Here is a 22,063-nt window from a genome sequence, read left to right on the forward strand (position 1 = left end):
GAGTGCCCCTTTCCCCTCCTGAAAACCTCTAACCCAGGTTTTGGGCAGATGCCAGACTTTTATTCTGAAGCCGAGGCCACAACCTATGAGGTAATCTTTGGAGTTGCATTCGAGGCGGAGTGTCATTGGCAGGTTGGCAAAGCCCCTCCCCCAGGTTCCCCGGCGCCCCGCCTTCCCTGAAGCTCATAAAAGCGCAGGTCCCCCGCCTAGGCATCCACTGGACACCTGCAACTGCCTACAGGACTGAAAGCAGGTGAGGCACACAGGGCTGGACGAAGCTGCGTGGGGGGAGGGGGTGGTCTGAGGGACGCGGGTTCCTGTGAATGGGGCTGGTTTGCAGGTCAGGGCATGGGCATTTTCCTAATAGGCGACGAAGACTGTGAAGTTTGACGGTCTGGAAAGCAGAGGCCAGCCGCGCTGACTATCTGGGAGGTAAGTTCTGGAAACATTCCACGAGGTGGGGTGCAGGTATAAGTCCTAGTTAAGATCTCTCCGTGTCTCCCCTACCTAGCGCCGGAAAGCGCGCCTGGAAGAAGAGTGGAGGGGAAAAAACTGTACTGGTTCCCAAGAGGGAGAAGAACAGAGGGGACTGGAGTGACCTGGGGATGACAGGAAAGCAAATCAAGTTTCTTCAGCACCGAGGCGGGGAACAGCTCTCCGACGACCACGGAAGGAAATTGCTATTTATTTCAGCACCGAGACTCCGGACAGCGCCGCTCGGGGTCCAGGAAGCGAGCCACAAGCTGTTTCAGCACCAGAGCTCCGGACAGCTCCTGGGGATTTCGGGGCCGACTTCATTTCAGAACCAAGACGCTGGATAGCTTCCCTGGTACCGGGAAGCCCTTGTACTCACAAGTCACAAGGGGGCGGGGCGGGGCGGTGGGGGTGGTACAGAGGGTGGTCTGAAGTGTCTGACATTTCTGGAGACTTGTTCTTCATTTAATGAATCTCTCAACGAATTATTTTTCAGACAAGCAGGTGAGATAAAAGTGCACACACACAAAAATCTAATCTCCAACAGGTGAGACGGCCAATCGGTAATACGGGGGATGGGGGGGGGTGCAGGAGCCTGCCAACATGGCATTAGTGTCCTCTTTCCAGACTTCTGTGAGAAGCATAGTGCCAAGCGTTTTATATACATTATATCTTGCCTTATTTGGCCCTGGGACATGAGTTTTTGTTACACTCAGGCGACAGCTGAGGAAACTGAGACCCAAAGAGGGGCAGGGATGTAACAAGCCCAAGAGTGAAGCTGCAAGTCAACCCCACAGCTTCCCAACTCCAAATTCCATGTTTCCAATATAGCTGGGTGGGAGTTGGGCCCTTGAGGACCAGACCCTGCCTCTCTCCAGGAGGACCAGGAATGGATACCAGGAGACAGTGGAGAACAGGTGTCATGGCTTAGCTCAGGTGAGGGGAGATAACTCAGTGGGGATCTAAGACATGGGGCAGACGGTGGCGAAGAAGACTGGAGCGGTTGTGGTCTAGTGCTGTGTGGAAGACTAGTGATTTTGTTGTTCTGATGTACTATGACAACAAGTCACAGCTTCCTCATAGCGTGGACTCCCATCGACCTCCTCCCAAGATGAACAAGGAAGTGTTGGGGGTGGGGATTCAGGGAGAAATCACTTCCACCCAGGGGTTGGGCTGACTAATACCATGGAACAAGGGCAGGGGAGGGAACAATATAGGGGGCATGCACCCCAAGAACATATGGCGATGTATGCTGTTGGTCATGTCCCTCAGATGCATCCCACAGGCCTGGAAATACAAAACACCTGACTCTGAGTCCAGGGCTCTTAACCATCTCATTACACCTTCCTGGGGCATCAATGAGGGAATGGCATTTGAAGGCCTCCCTAGGTAAGGGTTTTACAGAGACTTCTCAATAAAAGTTCTGAGGAGTGATTTTTTTTTCCCTCCCAACCCTGCCATCAGTTCCATAGACCAATTACAGGAACACATACAAATTTGTGTCTAGTAGGTGGGTTGTGGCATCACTGAAGCTCACGCCCAATTCTCTCTGCCCCCGCTCCCAACAATTAAGTCACAGACACAACATCCAACTCAGGTCAGTCTCAGAACAGCCTTCACCTTTGCTCTGCACCTCCCCCGCCACCCAGAGTGCCCTGGGGCTCATTCTGCCTCTTCATCCAAGCCTCATTTCATCAAGGGAGTCTTTCTTTGTTGCATGACCATTCCCTATGCCCAGTCTACATTATACATTCTCACAGACCTGGGGAAGCTTCCACCGGCACTTGGTCTAATTGTTTTGTGCTGGCTATTTACAGAACTGTCCCCCAACGACACTGTGAGCGCCATGAGGGCAGAGGCTGTGCTTGTATGTTCAGCGCTGTGTCCCTGGTACACAGCAGGTGCTCAATAAACACATTTGTTGACTCAATAAAGGCATCTGAGAATAAACCAATACACCCATCAATAAATGAATTGATGGTTTTGGAACACACATGCAGACCCCACTTCTCTCTGGTCTCCCCTGAAGAGATACCAGAGGGTGATGGTTGCAGCAGGTGTTTATTGGGAAGAATAATTAAATTTGTGGACACTCAAGGGCCAGCCAGCCAACTAATAGCCCCAGGAGAGAGCCAGGCTCGTTTAATTAGCAATTACAAGGCATTGATTCCTCATTAGCTCTGGCAACCCCGTCTCCCTCCTCAGCCCCAGACAAATGAAATCTTTCTCTTTCCCAGGAGTACTGCCTCAGTGGGTCCATTAACAAGCAGAGAAAATAGGATTACAAGATATCTAAATGCCAGAGGCTCTTCATGAATGGGGAGGGGAGAGAGAGTTCAATATCTGGGTTAAGGCTAAATGTGAGAGACTTTCTGGTATATTTAGAATTCTTCTCTGGGAATGAGAGAGCTTTCAGATATGAAAAGGCACCCAGAGACCACCCTTTAGGGACCCCAGTGAAAGAGGAGGTTCTGCCCTTGTATTTCTAAGCATACCTATCCCTGGGTGTCTCTCCATCACTTCAAATTAATAATGTCAAGCTGAATGCCCAATCCACCCAACTCCCAACTTGCCCCTCCCTCCAGGCCCCCATCACGTGGCAGGCTCTCCACATCCCAGAGACCCTCCCTCTCCCATATTCCCCATGGAAAGTCATTTTCATCATATCTGTCCTCTTCTCCAGCCCCCTATCTCCATCACTACCTGGGCATCTCATAGTCTCTTCCTTCTTCCCTCAACACACACACACAGCCACTTCATTCCCCATATACAGTGAGGGGTCTTTCTAGATTGAAAATCTGACCATGTCCCACCCTTGCTTTAACTCTTTCAAGACTCCCATCACCTGCAGGATAAGATTCAAATATTCTCACAAGTGACTTACATGATCTGGCCCCTCCTTGCTGATAGTAATAGCCTATCATTTCCCACCAGGTATATTCAACAACTGGCCTGCCCACTATCACCTCTTGCTTGAATTCTCCAATTTTAATATGAGGATGATTTCCCTATGAAACTCACAAAGAATGCACCTTCCCAGGATCCTCTCAGTTTCAATAAGCCAGGGGTTGGGTAAGTCAAGGAATCTGCATTTTGAGCAGCTTCCCCATTGATTCTTATTTAGGGGAATCCTTCCTTTGGTTAAAAAAAAAAAAAAAAAGCCCCACTAGTCTTGGGACTTCCCTGGTGGTCCAGTGGTTAAGATCCCACACTTTTAGTGCAGGGGATGTGGGTTCAATCCCTGGTCTGGGAAATAAGATTCCATATTCTGTGGAATGGCACAAAAAACAAACAAAAAAACACTAACCTTTTATTTCTTCCAATGACCACTGCGGGGGGGGGGAACCCCAGTTAATCTCACCAGTTTCATCTTTGTAGTCCCCCTATGCCCAGCTCCGTGCTAGCATCTAATAAGTATTCAGTTGAGATGTTAATGTATGAAACCCTGTCACATTCACCAGACACAAAAGCATGAGGGCCACATGTACCTACAAAGATGAGCCATCACCCGTATGTACCTATAAAGGTGTCCATCCATCACCAGAGGTGCTGTGGACATAGGAACTGAAGGTACAACCCAGGGAGCCATCTTACTATATTTCATCAGTGTCCAGTTAGCTTAATTTGGAAAATCCATGAAAGTAGAGCCTGAGACAAGTTTGGTTTATTTGGAAGGTAGTCCCAAGAAAGCAGACATGAAGAAATCAGAGTGAGGCAAAGAAGGAGGAGACACCAATATATAGGAAGACAGTGGAGTTCTTCTAACAAAATGGAAGTTTATTTTCTTCCCTTTGACTCATCAATTTAATGCCTAGGTCTACATAGAAGGGAAAAGAATATTTCCACAGAGCAAATTTCACAAAAATAGTCATGACAGCTTTGCTGGGAATAAATAAAAACTAACTAGTGGCAAATGGATAAACAAACTGTGGTAGAGCCACACCATGAGATACCTCTCGGGGTGCAGGGGGAAGGAACAAATTGATGACACAGGCAGCAGCCCAGATGACTAAAAGTCATGCAGAACAAAAGAAGTTGGACACAAAAGGATACATACTGCATGATTCCATTTACATGATATTTAAGAACTGGCAGGGAATTCCCTGGCAGTCCAGTGATTAAGACTCCCTGTTTCCACTGCAGGGGACACAGGTTTCATCCCTGGTCAGGGAAGTAGATGCCACATGCCACAACTAAGAGTTCACATGCCGCAAGGAAGATCAAAGATCCTGAGTGCTGCAACTAGGACCCAGTGCGGCCAAATAAATAAGTACATAAATAAATATTTTAAAAAAGAAGTGACTCCTTCCACAGGGTCTTTCAGAAAAAATAATTTATTGTTCTCTGATGGGATTCCCTGGTGGCTCAGACAGTAAAGAATCGGCCTGCAATGTGGGAAACCTGGGTTTGATCCCTGGGTTGGGAAGATCCCCTGGAGAAGGGTATGGCAACCCACTCCAGTATTCTTGCCAGAAGAATCCCCATGGACAGAGGAGCCTGGAGGGCTACAGTCCACGGGGTCGCACAGAGTCGGACACGACTGAGCAGCCGAGGACACTGACGGGACCAGAAGCACTTCCAAGGCTTGGGGCAGGGCAGCAAAGGATGCTGAGCAGGGACACTGGCAAGTGCGTTGCCTCCTCAGCCTCAGCTTCCCTGTCTGTGAAATGCAGTGATTACAGCTTCTTTCTTCAAGCTGTTATAAAGATTAAGGAGATAGTGTGTAAGTGCATGGCACCATGGACTCAGGAAATGATCCTGAGGAAATAATGATGCTGATAAAAGTATAAAGAGGGACAAACAACGGTTTGATAGACAAGAGAAAAGGAAGAAAAGGAGGGAGGAAGAAGGAAGGAAGAAAGGAAGGGAGAGAGGGAGAAGGAAGGGAGGGAGGAAAGAAAAGGGAGGGAGAGAGGAAAGAAGAGCGACGGACCCATTTCTCAGGTCCTGGACAGAGATTGATCCAGTTCTTCTTGAGAAACTACCTAAGTCCACACCTGAATCACTTCCCGTATCAGCTCTCATACTCAAGGGCCACCACACACCTGCTCTGATTGCCCCATTGTCTTGGAACTCAAAAAATCACTCAAGTTAGTCAACCCCAGGAGGCCCAGGAAACCTAGCTAACCCCATCACAAGGCCTACAGAAGCTGCCTCCTATAGCTCCAGCTTGCTGTCCCCCAGTCCCCCAGGACAAGCCCTGTATCCTCTTGTTTGGAGCTTCAAATAACATAAGAAGCCTTTCTTCCACCTGAGTGTCACCATGTCTGTCACACCATCAAAAAAATCTTTAAATCCTGGGACTTCCCTGGTGGTCCCATGGTTAAGACTCCATGCTTCCAATGCAGGGGGCCTAGGTTTAATCTCTGGTCAGGAAACTAAATCCCAGATGCCACAACTAAGACCCAGTGCAGCCAAATAAACAAATTTTTAAAATCCTTAAATCTTATAAAACAAATACACATAAAATTTTTTTCAACATTTGTTTTGTCATGGTTGTTTTGGCCATGCCACACAGCTTGCGGGATGGGATCTTTTCCAGGGATTGAACCTGAGCCCTCAGCAGTGAAGACACAGAGTCCTAACCCCTGGACCACAGGGAAATTCCCTATTTCAACCATTTTAAAGTGACAATTCAGTGGCATTTGGTACATTCACAAAGATCCAGAGCCAGCACCACTACCTACTTCCAGAACATTCTATCACCCTAAAAGGAACCCCATTCCCATTAAGCAGTCACTCCCCATTTCCCTCTCCCCACAGCCCCTGGCAACCATCCATCTGTTTTCTGTCCCTGAGGACTTATCTGTTCTGGACATTTCATATAAATGACATCATACACCATGTGGTCTGTGGTGTGTGGCTTCCTTCACTGAACATAATTTTTTCAAGGCAGTGTGTATCAGTGCTTCCTTACTTTTTCAAGGCTGAGTATTATTCCATGATGTGAGTATACTACATTTTCTTCATCCAGACACTGTTTTGACAACTTTAACTACATTACCTCCTATGAGGTTGTTGTTGTTCAGTTGCATGGGGGAGTTTGCCAAGGTGCCAATAAGGTCACACCACACGTGGTCTCCAGTCAGCGCTGGAAAGGGGGGGTGAGGGCAGAACTCGGATGCTTCATCATCTGGGGGCTGCTGTTCAGAGGGTGGTCGCCTCCCACCAGGGAGGGTGGGGGTCGGCCAGAGAGAGCGCCGATTATATCCTGTACCTTAATGGGTCCTTCAAAAGAGAGTGGCTTCAGTTTCCATGACAACAGGCAGGCAGCATCACAAGGAGATGGCTGAGTTTCCTCCCCCAACTCACAGCTGGCTCGGGAATCTGTTCCCTCCCATCGCTGCCTTTTTGGATCCCAGCTGGTGCTCAGCCCAGCCCAGAGAGGGCAGCTGTGTGGGTGGTCAGTGCTCACACCCACAGGTATGCTAAGAGCACCCTCTCTTCAGCCCAGCCCCAGCGTGGTGAGGGAGGGATTGACGCAAACAGCACCCACCAGGCACACGTGCAAAGCAAAGCAGAAGGGGCTAGGCACGGGGAGCGGGGGGTCCCAGGGGCCTCCACGTCACCCGAGCTTTCCCAGACACGCATCTAGCCAACAGAGGGGATGGAGAAAGCTTTAGGTGGAAGTGGTAAACAGGGCTGGGGACAAGGTAAGACTTTTTAACTGACAGTGACCACACAGGTTACAGAATTTGCTCCTCAGGGCAGAGAAGGGATATTCTGACAGACCCCAGAGTACAGGTTGGGCTTCTCTGGTGGCTCAGTGGTAAAGAATCTGCCTGCCAATGCAGGCAACATGTGTTTGAGCCCTGGGTCAGGAGATCCCCTGGAGAAGGAAATGGCTACCCACTCCAGTATTCTTGCCTGGAAAATTCCATGGACAGAGGGGCCTGGAGAGTTACAGTCCATGGGTTCACAAAGAGTGGACTCGACTGCACAGTCTGAGCACAAAAAGTTACAAACAAGGCAAGGTTGGCTTAACACCTGAAAACTAATCAAAATAATTCACTATATGAACAACTAAAAGAAAAACCACATGATCATTTCAGTAAGTGCAGAGAAAGCACTTGATGAAATCTAACATCTATTCTTGATTTTTCTTAAGTTTCAGGAAACTAGTCATAGAGGGGAATTTTCTCAACCCAATAAAGGATACCTATGAAAACCTGTAGCAAACAGCATCTTCTCCGGAAGGAAAAAGAAAAACTGCCTTTATTTGTGGAGGACATGATTGTGCATTTTAAATATGTCTAGTTTCTTGTATGCAAACTTTACTTAGTAAAGCTGTTTTTTAATATTCATTTTTATTTGACTGTGAAGATCTTTGATCTTTGTTGTGGCATGTGGGACCTAGTTCCCTGACCAGGGATCAAACCCAGCCCCCACCCCCCTCCCTGTACTGGGAACGTGGAGTCTTAGCCACCAGGCCGCCAGGGGAGTCCCGGCAAAACTGTTTTTGTTTTTTTTAAACAGAGACACAGGAAAACAGTATGATGATGTTTCCAAACGTTAAACATAGAATTACTATATGATCCCACAATTCCACTTTTTCGTCTATACCCCCAAATAATTAAAACCAGGAATTCAAATTCTTATACACAAGTATTCATTGCAGCACTAGTCACAGCAGACAAAATGTGGAAATGACCCAAATGTCCATCAATGGATGAATGGATAAACACAATATGGTCCATCTACACCATGGACTATTACTGAGCCACGATGAAAAAGAAAGAACAATGACATTTGCTACAATGTAGATGAACCTTGAAAACAGGATGCTCAGTTAGAGAAGTCAGGCACAGAAGGGCACACAGCGCGTGAGTCCATGTATACACAATGTCCAGAACAGGCAAATCCACAGATGCACAGAGTGGATTGGTGGAAAGAGGGTACAGAGTGACTGCTAATGGGATGTGGCTGTCTTTGAGGCTGATGAAAATATTTTGAAATGAGATAAAAATGACAGCTGCAGAACACAGTAAACATACTAAATGCATTTAATACACTTTAATTAATGTTAGGGAATGGTCTTTACAGTTCAGACTTCTACAGTTTAAAAAAATAGACATTTCATCATAGGCAGCTAGGAAAGTAGTATGGATGATGTTGCTTTATTACTCAGAGATGTCTTATCTTGAGGTGAAAATGAAGAGGATTTTGTTGAAATGTGCTTTGGATAGATGTCTTTAAATCTGAGTCTCATTCACTGTGTTACAAAAAGGCCCCATTGTGTGATTAATTCAGGGGCTTTTAAGGAGAAGAGTGTCCCCTCACCTTTGGCAACAAATGTCCCTGAACTTCTATCTTGTGGGTATGGGGTGATTCTATGAGGTACTGAATGAGTGCATTCCTATGGGCTCAGTCGCGTCAGTTGTGTCTGATTCTTTGTGGCCCTGTGGACTGTAGCCCGCTAGGCTCCTCTGTCCATGGGGATTCTCCCAGAAACAGTGCTGCAGTAGGTTGCCATGCCCTCCTCCAGGGGGTCTTCCCAGACCAGGGAGTGGACCTGCAGTAGCAGGTGGGTTCTTTCCCACTGAGCCACCTGTGAAGCCCCTCTCTCCCTTAACGAGGGTAAGCCTTATCAACTTCCCAGCAAACAGAACAGGGTGGAAGTGATGCTAAGTGACTTCTGAGGCTGCGTGCTTCCTCTATCTGCAAATACAGTCACGTTAGGGGTTTGGGTTTCCCTGGTGACTCAGACGGTAAAGAGATCTGCCTGCAATTCAGAAGACCTGGATTCGATCCCTAGATACTCTAGTATTCTTGTCTGGAGAATTCCAAGGACAGAGGAGCCTGACAGGCTATAGTCCATGGGGTCGCAAAGAGTTGGACACAACTGAGTGACTAACGTTTTCACTTTCACTTTCAGGGGTTAGGGCTTCAATGTAAGAATTAGGAGAGGACCCATTCGGCCCCCAGCAGACACTAGGCTTGAGGTAGTTTGTTAAGCCAAAACGGACAACTTGAGTGATCTGGAACACTACTTCATTCACTCTACCTGAAAAACCCTGTCCGTGGACGAAGCCTCTCTCCACGTCCTCATTCCCTCTCCAGTCAGCTACAATCCAGGGGTCTTCAGGGCTCCTGCATCCGGACCACACCCCCTGACTCAAGTTCTCTCCCTCCACCAGATTCCTGGCTCCTGAGAACACTGTGTCTCGCTCAATGCATCCCAGCTTCCAGCACCTGGCCCACTGTGCAGTCAGTGCTTAGAATATAAATCAGCACGGCTGAATGAATGAATGGAAGACATAACCCCTCAGGCTGTGAGAGACGACAGCAATCCATCTATCCCTTTGGGGGAGAGAGGCACGTTGAGGCTGCCTCTTAGAAACTAAACTGTGGCATCTTAACTGATGAGCAGGCAGTGCCCCCAAGAGGGAGCAGACGGTAAACAAACTCTCAGGAGGGAACTCTCTGATCCGCTCAGGAATTACAGACAGGCAAATTAAAGCCACAAGCTACATGTAATGCTTTTCCAGTTATTACCACGCATCAAACTATTCCAAAATGTACAGGCTTAGAACACTCACTTGTGTATATCTCTCGGACATCTATGTATCTCAGGTCAGGATTCTGGGCAGACTCAGTGTCTGTGGCCTGTGGGTGGGGTCAGGTGGATGGCTGGTCTGGAAGGTCCTACATGATCTCCTAGATGGGGGACATCCTAAAGGGAAAGGATTGGAAGGCAGGGATCAGTGGGGACAGCAGTCCAGAGGGTCTACATGTGCCTTCAGCATGATGATCTTTGGGGGGCTGACTTCTTTCCTGGCAGCTGAATTCTCAGACTCTGTACCTCAAGAGAACCAGGGGGAGCTGGTGACCTTTTGTGTCCTAGCCTCAGAAATCCCAGCGCAGGGACTTCCCTGGTGGTCCAGTGGTTAAGATCCTAAGTTTCCAATGCAGGGGATATGGGTTTGATTCCTGGTCGGGGAACTAAGATACCACATGCACCATGTGGTCATGCCAAAAAATTAAACAATAAAATAGATAAGCAACACAGACGTACTGCATAGCTCAGAGAACTAAAAAAGAAAAAGAAAGAAAAGGAGAAAAAAAGAAGAAATCCCAGTGCCACTTCTGCTTTCTTGTAGAGGTCGAGGCAGGCATGTGTCCACCTACATTAAAGGGGAGCAGACACGGACCTCACCTCTCAATGGGAGAAGGGTCAGTGACTGTGGGGAGTCACGTTTCAGAAGTACCACAAACACCTACTGAAGTAGCAAGGAAGGAGGAGGAGGAAGGAGTGGGGCTTCAGGAAAAATCAGCCCTCTAACACCTTGACCTTGGACTTCCAGCCTCCAGAAGGTGATACAATAAACAACCTGTTACTTAAGGAGCCCAGTCTGTCTTAGTCAGTTTGGGCTGGTAAAACAAAATACCGCAGACCCCTATTATAAACAATAGAAATCTATTTTTCATGGGAAAACTGTGAAGTCCAAAATCAGGGTGCCAGCACAGTCCAGTGAGGGCTCCCTTCCTGGGTCTCCTCGCTGTGTCCTCACTGGGCAAAGGGGGAAGAGCAGTCTCTATGGCCCCTTTATAAGGGAAATCATCCCACTAGGGGGCTTCCCTGGTGCCTCAGTGGTAAAAAACCGCCTACCAACATAGGAGTCAGGGCTTCAATCTCTGGGGCGGGAAGATCCCCTGGAGAAGGGGATGGCAACCCACTCCAGTATTCTTGCCTGGGAAATGCCATGGACAGAGGAGCCTGGTGGGCTACAGTCTATGGGGTCGCAAATAATCAGACATGACTGAGCGTGTAAACAACAACAAAATCCCATTAGGGAGGGCTTGACCCTCACGACCTCGTTCCCAGAGACACCACCTCCTAATACTATCACCTTTGGGGGCTAGCATGTGAATTTGCGGATGGACGGAGGCACAAAACTCAGCCCTTAACACACGCCTACAAATGAACACAGTTATTTAATTTCATACCAGCCTCTCCCTCCTTGAACCAGATTCCAGAGAGAAGGGGGGTTGTGTATTTTTCTCCCAGTTGTGTCCCAGCTCCTAAAACAATGCTAAACCGACTGGCAACCTCATGAAATATTTATGGGATTGAATAAGGACGCCTCATCTTTGGCATTGCTATCTTGGGGGTCTCTCGTATTATTTTCCCTATGTTCCTGAACGTTTAAAATATTTTCTCATTAGAAAGATTTTAAAGCGCCCTATGATGAAAGCCCCCCAGCTGGGGTTTGGCCCGCCCCAGAGGTCCCCGCGGCTTCCTTGCCTCTCCGCGCAGGTGGTCCGGCCGTGGGCCCGCATCGGCTGCCGCGATTAGGCGGCGCGGGAGGGGAAGCGCGCAGCTGCGGGCGCCCCGCGGTGCGCACCTGGCGGGACGCCCGGGATGTGCCCGCGCTTGGGGGCCTGGACGTTTGCAGCCTCCCGGGCCTGGCGCGGGGACAGGCGCTGGGAGAGCGGGCTCCCCAGATGCAGAGGGGTGAGACAAGGGGCCGCCACCTGGGGGGGCCACCGCCGTTGCCAAACAGCGGCCCCCACCGTGCCTCCCTCCCTGGAAGCCTGCTGGGCGGCAGAAACAGTGGAGTTGGCCAAACAGGTCGTTTGGGTTCTCTGCCACGTGTAATGGATGACCACGAGCGAACTTTTTGGCCAACCCCGATGTAACAGAAGGAGGTTGGATCCTGCTGGGGCCAGGAAACATTAGCAAGGACGGTTGTTGTTTAGTCCTTAAGTCATGCCCAACCCTTTGCCACCCCATGGACTATAGCTCGCCAGGTCCCTCTTGTCCATTGGATTTCCCAAGCAAGAATACTGGGAGTGAGTTGCCATTTCCTTCTCCAGGGGAATCTTCCCTACCCAGGGATCTAACCCAAGTCTCCTGCATTGGCAGGCAGATTCTTTACCCCTGAGCCACCTGGGAAGCCCTAGGCAGGGTGAAGGTGTGGTTAAAATGGGCTTCCTGGAGTGACCTCTTTATTCACTGCCACTCAGATTTATCGAGCGCCTACTGTGTGCTGCTAGAAACTGGGACACAGCAGTGAACACGAACAACCAAACTCCCTGGCTTGTCTGGACTGGCATGGTAAGCAGGCAGACTGATACACATCATAAATATGCAAATGATATAGGAACTTAGGTAGCAAACTGAAACGTGCTGTGGGAAACGAAATAGAGCGAGGTGGGACTTCCCGGGCAGGGCAGGGGGTTGGGGTGGGGGTGGGGGGCACCGGTTCCATTCCTGGTCAGGGAACTAAGACCCAACATAGAGGCCAAAAAATAATAAAAACAGAGCAAGGTCGGGGGCCTGGGAGGAGGGTTGCTGAGACTGTAGACACTCCTATCAATGGTTTTGAGCTACCTGGTGGAGTCACAGAGTAGAAAACTGGAAGGAGGTGGGCAGGTCCACACCACTGTGTGGTATTTCTGCCAAGGAGATTCAGAGGCATAAGTCACCTTGAAAGACAGACAACAATAACACTTAGTGAACAATTAGGAGGTGATGAGTTTTTGAGTGTCACCTTTGTTTTTTATTGGGCTTCCCTTGTGGCTCAGCTGGTAAAGAATCTGCCTGCAACTCGGGAGACCTGGGTTCAATCCCTGGGTTGGGAAGATCCCCTGGAGAAGGGAAAGGCTACCCACTCCAGTATTCTGGCCTGGGGTTGCAAGGAGTTGGACACGACTGAGCAACCTTCACTTTTGTTTTTATATGCTTTCTTAAGTGTTAAATCTCTGTGTTTTAATGTTCAGTACTGGGTGGGTTTAATCTCTGGTTGTCAAAAATTTTGACAATTTAACAGCTCTTTTTTTTTTTTTTTAATTTTTTGGCTGTACCGGGTCTTAGTTGGGGCATGCAGGATCTTTGTTGCTGCATGTGGGATCCAGTTCCCTGAGCAGGGATCAAACCTGGGCCCCCTGTATTGGGAGCGCAGAGTCTTAGCCACTGAACCACCAGGAAAGTCCCCGGTGCACTTAGAAAGGGATAAAGGGACTGGAGCTCTCTTTCTTTCTCTCTCCTCTACATGAGGACACTGTGAGAAGGTGTCTAATAGCCAGGAAGAGAGTCTTTACCAGAAATCTAATCAGGCTGGCATCCTAACCTTCAACTTCTAGCCTCCAAAACTGTAAGAAATACATGTTCGTTGTTTAAGCCACTGTGATGGTTAATTGTGTCGATTGTGTGTGTGTGTGTGTGTTTGGCAGCATTACACAGCATTCAGAACTTCCCCAGCCAGGGACTGAACCCATGCCCCACCAAAGTGGAAGTTAACCACTGAACCACCAGGGAAGTCTGTACGTGTCAACTTGACTGAGCTAAGAGATGCCTAGGGAGCAGGTAAAACATTATTTCTGGGTGTGTTTGTGAGGGTGTTTCTGGAAGAGGTTAGTTAGCATTTGATTCATCCAATCCAAGGAGGGCAGGAATAGAACAAGGAAGTGGAGGAAGGGTTAATTCTCTTTCTTCTTGAGCGGGGACATCCGTATTTCCTGCCCTCAGACGTCAGAGCTCCTGGGTTTCAGGGCTTCGGACTCAGTCTGAGTTACACCATCAGCTTTGCTGGTTCTCCAGCTTACAGATGGACGATCACAGAGCTTCTCAGACTCCATAGCCACACGAGTTCAGGGGCTATATTAGTCAGGAATCTCCAGAGAAACTGGAGAAGAAAAGTTCCCAGGGACCCTGCAGGGCCCTCCCCAAATACAAAGCCCCTTTGTGTCCCCTGCCTCGTCTGTAGAAAAGCTGAAGTCTCCTGGGCCTCCCTGAGTCACAAAAGAGCAGGCTCAGGCAGTCACAGAGTAGGACACTAGAGGCACAGTCTCAGTGTCCAAGGAAAGAATGAGATTAACACTGTTGCTCGTAATAATCTATATCTTTGTATTAGGATAATTATAGCTTCCTCTGCCCACATATGTAAGCAGGCAACTAAAACTGTCGGCAAATATATGCTACAGACCCATGTCAACATCTTCCTCTCTGAAAACACAGCGCTGTATGTCAGCACGAAGAAGTTACAGGAGATGGACCTCTGCCCCTAATCTCACAGAGTGGAATGATGTCTGACAAGTGGCGATTTGTAAGCATCTCATTTGCCTCTTCCCTGTTTATCTATTTCTGTTCCCCTTAAACCTTAATCATAAAAATGAGATCACTGGGTAGCATTCCTGACTTTTGTTTTACAGAATGTATACAATGGCCTTGCCTAACCTGTTGATTCCTTTCCTGAATTAAAAGGTGTTAAGAATGAAGGATTAAAGAATTATTGGCTCTCTACTCCCAGCTTCCCCATAGCAAATCTGCAGGCGGACCATGAAGGCAAGACAGCATCCAAAGAAAGATCAGGAGGGACTTCCCTGGTGGTGCAGTGGTTAAGACTCCACACTGCCAATGCAGGAGATGCTAGTTCAATCCCTGGTCTGGAAACTAAGATCTCAGACACAGGCAGTGTGGCCAAAGGGTTTGGAAAAAAAGACTACATTTCTTTTTTTTTTTTTTCAGGAGAAGTCAGTGGTCGGCACACAGTGGAAAAAGGATGAAGAATCTTAGCTCCTACCATAATGATTAATTGAGACTCCCCTCTTTTTCCCTTTAAAAATTGTCATGGCTGAGCAGAATCTGCAGAGTTGGGTTCTAGACATAAGTTAACCTTCTTCCCAAACTGCTGGCTTTTCTCAATAAACCATCTTTCCTTTCTACTGACACTTGCCACTAGATTATTGGCTTTTGAGTGGCCAGCAGCCAAATCCTGAGTTTGGTAATGTAATATGTGTGTGTGTGTGTGTGTGTGTGTGTGTGTGTGTGTGTGTGTGTGTGTAGATATGAATATGGATATAATATGTATATAGCCATTGGGTTCCATTTCTCTGGAAAAGTGAAAGTCAGTCAGTCGTGTCCAACTCTCTACAACCGGTAGACTGCAGCCCACCAGGCTCCTCTGTCCATGGAATTCTCCAGGCAAGAATACTGGAGTGGGCTGCCATTTCCTTCTCCAGTTTCTCTGGAGATTCCTAACTAATATAGCTACCCAGCCTGTGGTATTTTTTACAATACCCTGAATTGATCAAAACATAGTATTTCACTAAGATTCAGGGATCAGAATGCCAATGGTGCCAGGGAGGACACCCACTAAGCCTTAGGTCAAGGAACATCCAGGAAGACCTGAAGTCTCAGCTGAGACCTGAAGAAGGCCCACGAAGTAGCCAAGTGAAGAAGATATGGAACAGTATTCCAAGCAGAGGGAACAGCACACACAAAAGTCGGGAGTGTAGAGAACAGCATGCATTTCTTGAACATTCCTGGACATAGCAACTTCCTCATTTTTCCCATTATCCTCAATAACCCTGGGGCAGGCAGCAGAAAAATGGAAGTCAGACAGTGCTGGAGGCAAGGGTCTGTCTTTGAGTGTGGGGTTCGGCCTTCACAGGGTTGTCCACGTGAGCAGTCATCTAGGACCCCTCACTCAGAAGGGCCTGACGCTTGTTTAATGCCCTGCTGTCTTTGTTGGGAAAATTTTAATCACTTTTGGACAAGGGGCTCTACATTTTCCATTTGTATTGGGCCTTGCAAATTATCACCGAGTCAATGCACATGAGTTTGAGCAAACTCTAGGAAACAGTGAAGGACGCTGCTGGCGGGCTGCAGTCGCAAAGAGTTGGACACGAGTGAACGACTGAACAACAACATTGAGGATGCTGAGGGGTGAATGAAGGAAAACTAAATTTTTAATAGTGTATTAATGAGTAAGTAAATAAATACATAAGTGTGTGAATGAACGAACAAATGAATGAGAAATGAACAAGCGCGCAGGACACGGACTCTTAGGGCCACCTGTACTTTCTGCTCTCCAAATCTACCCACTCCGACTCACTTTCCTGCCTCTCCTGAGCGCCCCCTGCCAGTGAGAGGTTTAGCCTCGCGAAGCCCAAATCGGACCACTCGCCTGGCTTCGCCTTCGTTCTCGCTTCTGGTTGGCTCCAAGTCGCTCGCCCTGCCTTTTATGGAATGTAGTCCTCTGGCTGGAGTCAGCGTTTCCTGTCGGCTCAGGCACTGACAGCCACAGGAAGTACGTAGCCAAACTTCCCTGGGTCCCACAAGCCATTGCGATAGCATTGGATGACGGGAGTCGTAGTCCTTGAGCAGCCAGTTTCCGTCACAATTGGCTGGATTGGAACTGCTATTCCCGCCATGCATCGTGCTCCCACTTCGCCGCGCCTGTCCCGCGGCATTCTGGGAGTTGTAGTTTTACCACCTTACAGTTCTTCTTCTGTCCCACGGAATGTGCCCGCTTAGAGAACTACATTTCCCTGCACATTTCCATACGCCAACGGAAACAGGCCGCGGCAGCCATTTTGTTCCGCCCCAGAAGCACCTAAGATGGCGGTGGGGGAGACGGTGAAGGTTGCCGCCTGCCCCTCGGGGCGCTAGTCCGTCGTCCCCCGGTCCCCTCGTCCCCCGGCGGCCGGCCCATGGCCTGGCGGAGGCCCAAATCATGGACCTCCACACCGCCGTGTACAATGCCGCCCGCGACGGCAAGCTGCAGCTCCTTCAGAAGCTGCTCAGCGGCCGGAGCCGGGAGGAGCTGGAAGAGCTGACGGGCGAGGTGGCCAGCGGGGGTACGCCGCTGCTCATCGCCGCCCGTTACGGCCACCTGGACGTAGTCGAGTACCTGGTGGACCGGTGCGGCGCGAGTGTGGAGGCGGGCGGCTCGGTGCACTTCGATGGCGAGATCATCGAGGGCGCGCCGCCGCTGTGGGCCGCCTCAGCCGCCGGCCACTTGGACGTGGTGCGGAGCCTGCTGCGCCGCGGGGCCTCGGTGAACCGCACCACGCGTACCAACTCGACGCCCCTGCGCGCCGCGTGCTTCGACGGGCACCTGGAGGTGGTGCGCTATTTGGTGGGCGAGCACCAGGCGGACCTGGAGGTGGCCAACCGGCACGGGCACACGTGCCTCATGATCTCCTGTTACAAGGGCCACCGCGAGATCGCCCGCTACCTGCTGGAGCAGGGCGCCCAGGTGAACCGGCGCAGCGCCAAGGGCAACACAGCCCTGCACGACTGCGCCGAGTCCGGCAGCCTGGAGATTCTGCAGCTGCTGCTCGGCTGCAACGCCCGCATGGAGCGTGATGGCTACGGCATGACACCGTTGCTGGCGGCCAGCGTGACGGGCCACACCAACATCGTGGAGTACCTCATTCAGGAGCAGCCTGCTGGGGATGAGCAGGCGCAGCCCGGGCTGGCCAGGGCGCAGCCCCAGGGCGCCCGCTCGTCCCCCGAGGAACCCCCGAGCGGTGAATCGTACGAGAGCTGCTGCCCCACCAGCAGGGAAGCCGCCGTGGAAGCCTTGGAGCTGCTGGGAGCCACCTACGTGGATAAGAAGCGGGATCTGCTCGGGGCCCTGAAACACTGGAGACGGGCCATGGAGCTGCGGCACCAGGGGGGCGAGTATCTGCCCAAACCGGAGCCCCCGCAACTGGTCCTGGCCTATGACTACTCGAGGGAGGTGAACACCACCGAGGAACTGGAGGCGCTCATCACCGACCCGGATGAGATGCGCATGCAGGCCCTGCTGATCCGAGAGCGCATCCTGGGTCCTTCCCACCCGGACACGTCCTACTACATCCGCTACCGGGGCGCGGTGTACGCCGACTCGGGCAACTTCGAGCGCTGCATCCGCCTGTGGAAGTACGCCCTGGACATGCAGCAAAACAATCTGGAGCCTCTGAGTCCCATGACGGCCAGCAGTTTCCTGTCCTTCGCCGAACTCTTCTCCTACGTGCTCCAGGACCGCTCGGCCAAGGGCAGCCTAGGCACGCCCATCGGCTTCGCAGACCTCATGGGGGTGCTGTGCAAAGGGGTGCGGGAAGTGGAGCGGGCCCTGCAGCTTCCCAAGGAGCCCGGGGACTCGGCGCAGTTTACCAAGGCCCTGGCCATCATCCTCCACCTGCTCTACCTGCTGGAGAAGGTGGAGTGCACGCCCGACCAGGAGCACCTGAAACACCAGACAGTCTACCGGCTGCTCAAGTGCGCCCCCCGCGGCAAGAACGGCTTCACCCCTCTGCACATGGCCGTGGATGCAGAGACCACCAACGTGGGCCGCTACCCAGTGGGCAGGTTCCCCTCCCTGCAGGTAGTCAAGGTGCTGCTGGACTGCGGGGCCGACCCAGACAGCCGGGACTTCGACAACAACACCCCACTGCACATCGCAGCGCAGAACAACTGCCCGGGCATCATGAACGCCCTGATTGAGGCGGGGGCCCACATGGACGCCACCAACGCCTTCAAGAAGACGGCCTACGAGCTGCTGGACGAGAAGCTGCTTGCCAAGAGCACCATCCAGCCCTTCAACTACGTGACCCTGCAGTGCCTTGCAGCCCGCGCCCTGGACAAGAACAAGATCCCCTACAAGGGCTTCATCCCTGAGGAGCTGGAGGCCTTCATTGAGCTGCACTGACCGCACTGACCACAGTGGGAGAGGCGAACCCCAGGAGGGCGGGGCCCGCACCGGTCCCGCCCTCTCTCTGGGAGCACTTCCGGTGGCTAGAAACCTGGGAGAGCGACAAAGGGGAGGGGCTCTCCCGCCTCCATGGCCCCCTCCCCTCCGCAGGGAGCAGGGATAGGAGTGAGCGAGCTGTCGGTGCTAGAAGCCTTCAGGGTGACGCGCTCGGAGAATGGACTTTATTGCAGGAGCCTGCGCACCCATCCATGGCTGGGAGAAGACGCTCAACCTCCCACACGCCCTGTTTGCCTGGGTTAAGGAGGGTCTTGCCTTCTGACTCAGGGGCAGATGAGTTGAAGCCATTGCCTTCCTCCCCCACCTAGAAACGCAGGAAGAAGCTGAGAGTTGGTCCGCCCCCGGATAGACCTAGACCCCCCCAGTGCAGGGTTAGGACGTTGGGCCCCGAGGGGAAACTGGGAGACCTGCCTTTTCTAGCACGTTCGCACCTGCTCCCTCCACCCTGCAGTGGGTAAGGGTCTCCACCCGGGGAGGGGCGGCCTGCCCTTTGCGTAGCTTTCGTGGTTTGGTGTTCTGTTTATTTTACTAAGCGGGCAGGTTACAGGTGTGATGCAGGAGTCCTGAAGTTTTGCTGCCATATTCCTTTTTTTTTTCTTTTTCTAAAATTTTTAGTTTGTCAGACTCGCTAAGTTCATTTCATGCAGCGAGGGTTTTGTCGTGCCCGAGGCAGCCCCGGCCGGCAGAGGTGAGCTTTATTGTGTTAAGGAAGGGAGGTGCTAGCCCCACGTATCCATCCCCGGAGCGAAGGTGACGGTACGTTTCTTTCTGATAGTTCACTGTTAGCCTTTTTGGGGGTCAGGCTGCCTCACGCCCAGCAAAACCTAGCATGGTTGGTTTGGGCTTTGGTTTTCACAATTTATGAGTTAAAACCGCAGGCCGCTTCCACGTCACAAGTCACGCTTGAGGGCACAGGTACGTGGCCAGCATCCTGAGTGGCTGTGTCCAGTTTTTAGCTGCTCGGAGACCTGGATGCAGGTGACCCTGAGGTAACGCCAGGTACACTGTTGACCCACTGTGTCTATCCGCTAGATAGACAGTGGGGGTCGAGACGGGTTGCCAGTTAAGGTGGAAGGAAATCTCGGCCTCCCATCACTGGGGGCTCCTGGGTAGGGGAATTGTTAGTCCCCCTGCCAGAGACCCCTCCACAGTGGGATTCTCAGGGCCTATCCTCCATGGCCCTGGCCGCCAGCAGGAGAGTGTTCTTGGCCTGTTGGGGGAGCGGAAGGGGACTGGAGCGGACGCCCCTCCCGCAGCCTTGTCACGGGGCAGCTCCACGGATGGAAGCCTTCCGCAGGCACAGTGGGTCCCCGGATGCCCCGCCCCCACCGAGGGAACCAGGTCTCTTTGGATTTGCAGTGTTAGTTAGGACGTTCTTTATTTCCAAGACCAGGTTTTGCCTTCCACCAAGGCGGGAACCGCCCTCACTGTCCCTCCTAAAGCCCGGAATAAAGAGAGGAGGCAGTGTTAACTGCAAGTGCGGTGCAGTCGTTCAGCCGTGTGTTAACTGGAAGACGGGGGGGGGCGGGGGGGGAGTGCTGAGGGGGTGGGGGAGGAGGGGTCTGCTGGCTGTGGAAGACCCAGGTAAGGGAGCACGCTCCCATCCCAGTTTACGTCCTGGGGCTTAGTGTCAGAGTTAGTCAGGAGAATGAATTACTGCAGAAAAAACAAAACCACTGACTTAGTCGTCAGCTCTGCTGTGCAGGGGGGCTGCCTCAGAGGAGAGCGTGGCATGATCTGACCTTCCGGAAGGTCTAAGGGAACGGGAAGGCCCCCAACTCAGCCCTGCTTCCCTGAGACCTTGCGATGGAGCCTATGAACTCTCTGGCCCAAGAGGTCTGTGCATGAACTTGGGTTTCCTGGAGGAAAGTCCCACCCTTTCCTTTTGTCCTGCCATGTTAAATTCTGATTTTCTCTGCACTGGCATGGTCAGTCACCTCTGCCCACAGCATCGTCCTGGGAGACTGATGTTGACTGTTTCCCCAGGACCTGCCTTGCAGCAGGCTGGGTTCAAGCCCTGGTAGAGGAGAGGATTGATCCAGCCATACCTGAGGCAGGCATCTCCCCACATCCTCACCTCCCAAGACAATAGGGAGACTGTGCCTTGGGGCCGTCTCACTTCCCAAGTGAGACGGGAGGGTGGGAGGGTTCTCCAACCCCTGGTTTCACTGGGACCCTTACCATCCCACACCCACCCAGCGGCCATGCAAATATATGGTGGTCACCCTGGAGGAGTGGGTTTCGAGTCAGCAGGTGCTCTCAGCAGCTTCCCAGGAGACACCTGCACTGGCAGCATTTACTGAACCCCGACTGGATGGTAGGCCCCATTCTGCGTGTTTGACAGGACTCACCAAAGACAGGAACCCATGTGGGCCAATCGCTTGCTTGCTTTAAAAGCTCACACCTGAGGGGCTTCCCAGGTGGCGCAGTGGTAAGGAGTCTGCCTGCAATGCAAGAGACACAGGAGACTCAAGTTCAATCCCTGGATCAGGAAGATAAAAAATTAAAAAAAAAGAAAAGCTCACACCTGAGAATTGTGACTTAAGCCCAGAGAAAGCCATCGTAAAGCTCAGGCAGATTTCTGGTGCAGGTTGACCCAGCAGCTCAGAACTTAGGAATGACCAGGTTCCTCCCGGGTCCTGACATGGCGGCCAGCAGAAGGCCACATGACAGCCAAGCCAACATTGTGATGTTCACTGGGACTGGACAAGTCACTGCAGCCCAGGAATAGGTCGTGCTGACAGTCAGTTATTGTTTAGCGACCAACTCGTGTCCGACTCTTTTCGGATCCCCTGGACTATAGCCCACCAGGCTCCTCAACAACATATGAGTGGGTTGCCATTTCCTTCTCCGGGGGATCGTCCAGATCCAGTGATCATATCTGCATTTCCTGCATTGGCAGGTGGATTCTTTACCACTGAGCCACCTGGGAAACCTGGGTCAATTACTGCGTGCAAGTTAGTGATGAGACAAGCTCAGTGAGGCCAAGTGGTCTGCCCCAGGTCACAGCCAGGATGGTGACCCACCTCGCTGGTAGACGCAGCAGACCAAGGCTCAGAGGGAGGAGGGTTTGCCTGAGCTCACTGGGGGCAAGGCTGAGCCCCAAG

General features: G+C 51.3%; 1 protein-coding gene and 2 long non-coding RNA genes across 4 annotated transcripts; all 3 read left to right on the plus strand.

Annotated features, from left to right (window-relative positions):
- Positions 1 to 216: 216 nt before the first annotated feature.
- Positions 217 to 995, plus strand: LOC122439282. Its single transcript, XR_006268838.1, has 4 exons — positions 217 to 253; positions 368 to 432; positions 694 to 829; positions 971 to 995. It is a non-coding gene; the product is annotated as an uncharacterized LOC122439282 (long non-coding RNA).
- Positions 996 to 12,213: 11,218 nt separating this feature from the next.
- Positions 12,214 to 15,145, plus strand: LOC122439284. Of its 2 annotated transcripts, XR_006268840.1 has the most exons (5): positions 12,214 to 12,267; positions 12,442 to 12,532; positions 13,651 to 13,783; positions 14,435 to 14,522; positions 14,945 to 15,145. It is a non-coding gene; the product is annotated as an uncharacterized LOC122439284 (long non-coding RNA). The 2 variants fall into 2 exon arrangements; XR_006268839.1 differs by lacking the exon at positions 12,214 to 12,267 and having other exon boundaries at positions 12,277 to 12,532.
- A 1,649-nt stretch (positions 15,146 to 16,794) lies between these two features.
- Positions 16,795 to 20,439, plus strand: FEM1A (fem-1 homolog A). The gene has a single exon (XM_043466268.1). The coding sequence runs from the start codon at positions 16,935 to 16,937 to the stop codon at positions 18,894 to 18,896; it is 1,962 nt and encodes a 653-aa protein (XP_043322203.1). The 5' UTR covers positions 16,795 to 16,934; the 3' UTR covers positions 18,897 to 20,439.
- Positions 20,440 to 22,063: the final 1,624 nt, after the last annotated feature.

This window comes from Cervus canadensis, chromosome 4 (genome assembly GCF_019320065.1).
Source record: "Cervus canadensis isolate Bull #8, Minnesota chromosome 4, ASM1932006v1, whole genome shotgun sequence".
NCBI lineage: Eukaryota > Metazoa > Chordata > Mammalia > Artiodactyla > Cervidae > Cervus > Cervus canadensis.

Excerpts from the sequence above, each read along its gene's own strand:
- FEM1A (XM_043466268.1), top strand. The coding sequence starts at position 16,935 with ATGGACCTCCACACCGCCGTGTACAATGCCGCCCGCGACGGCAAGCTG.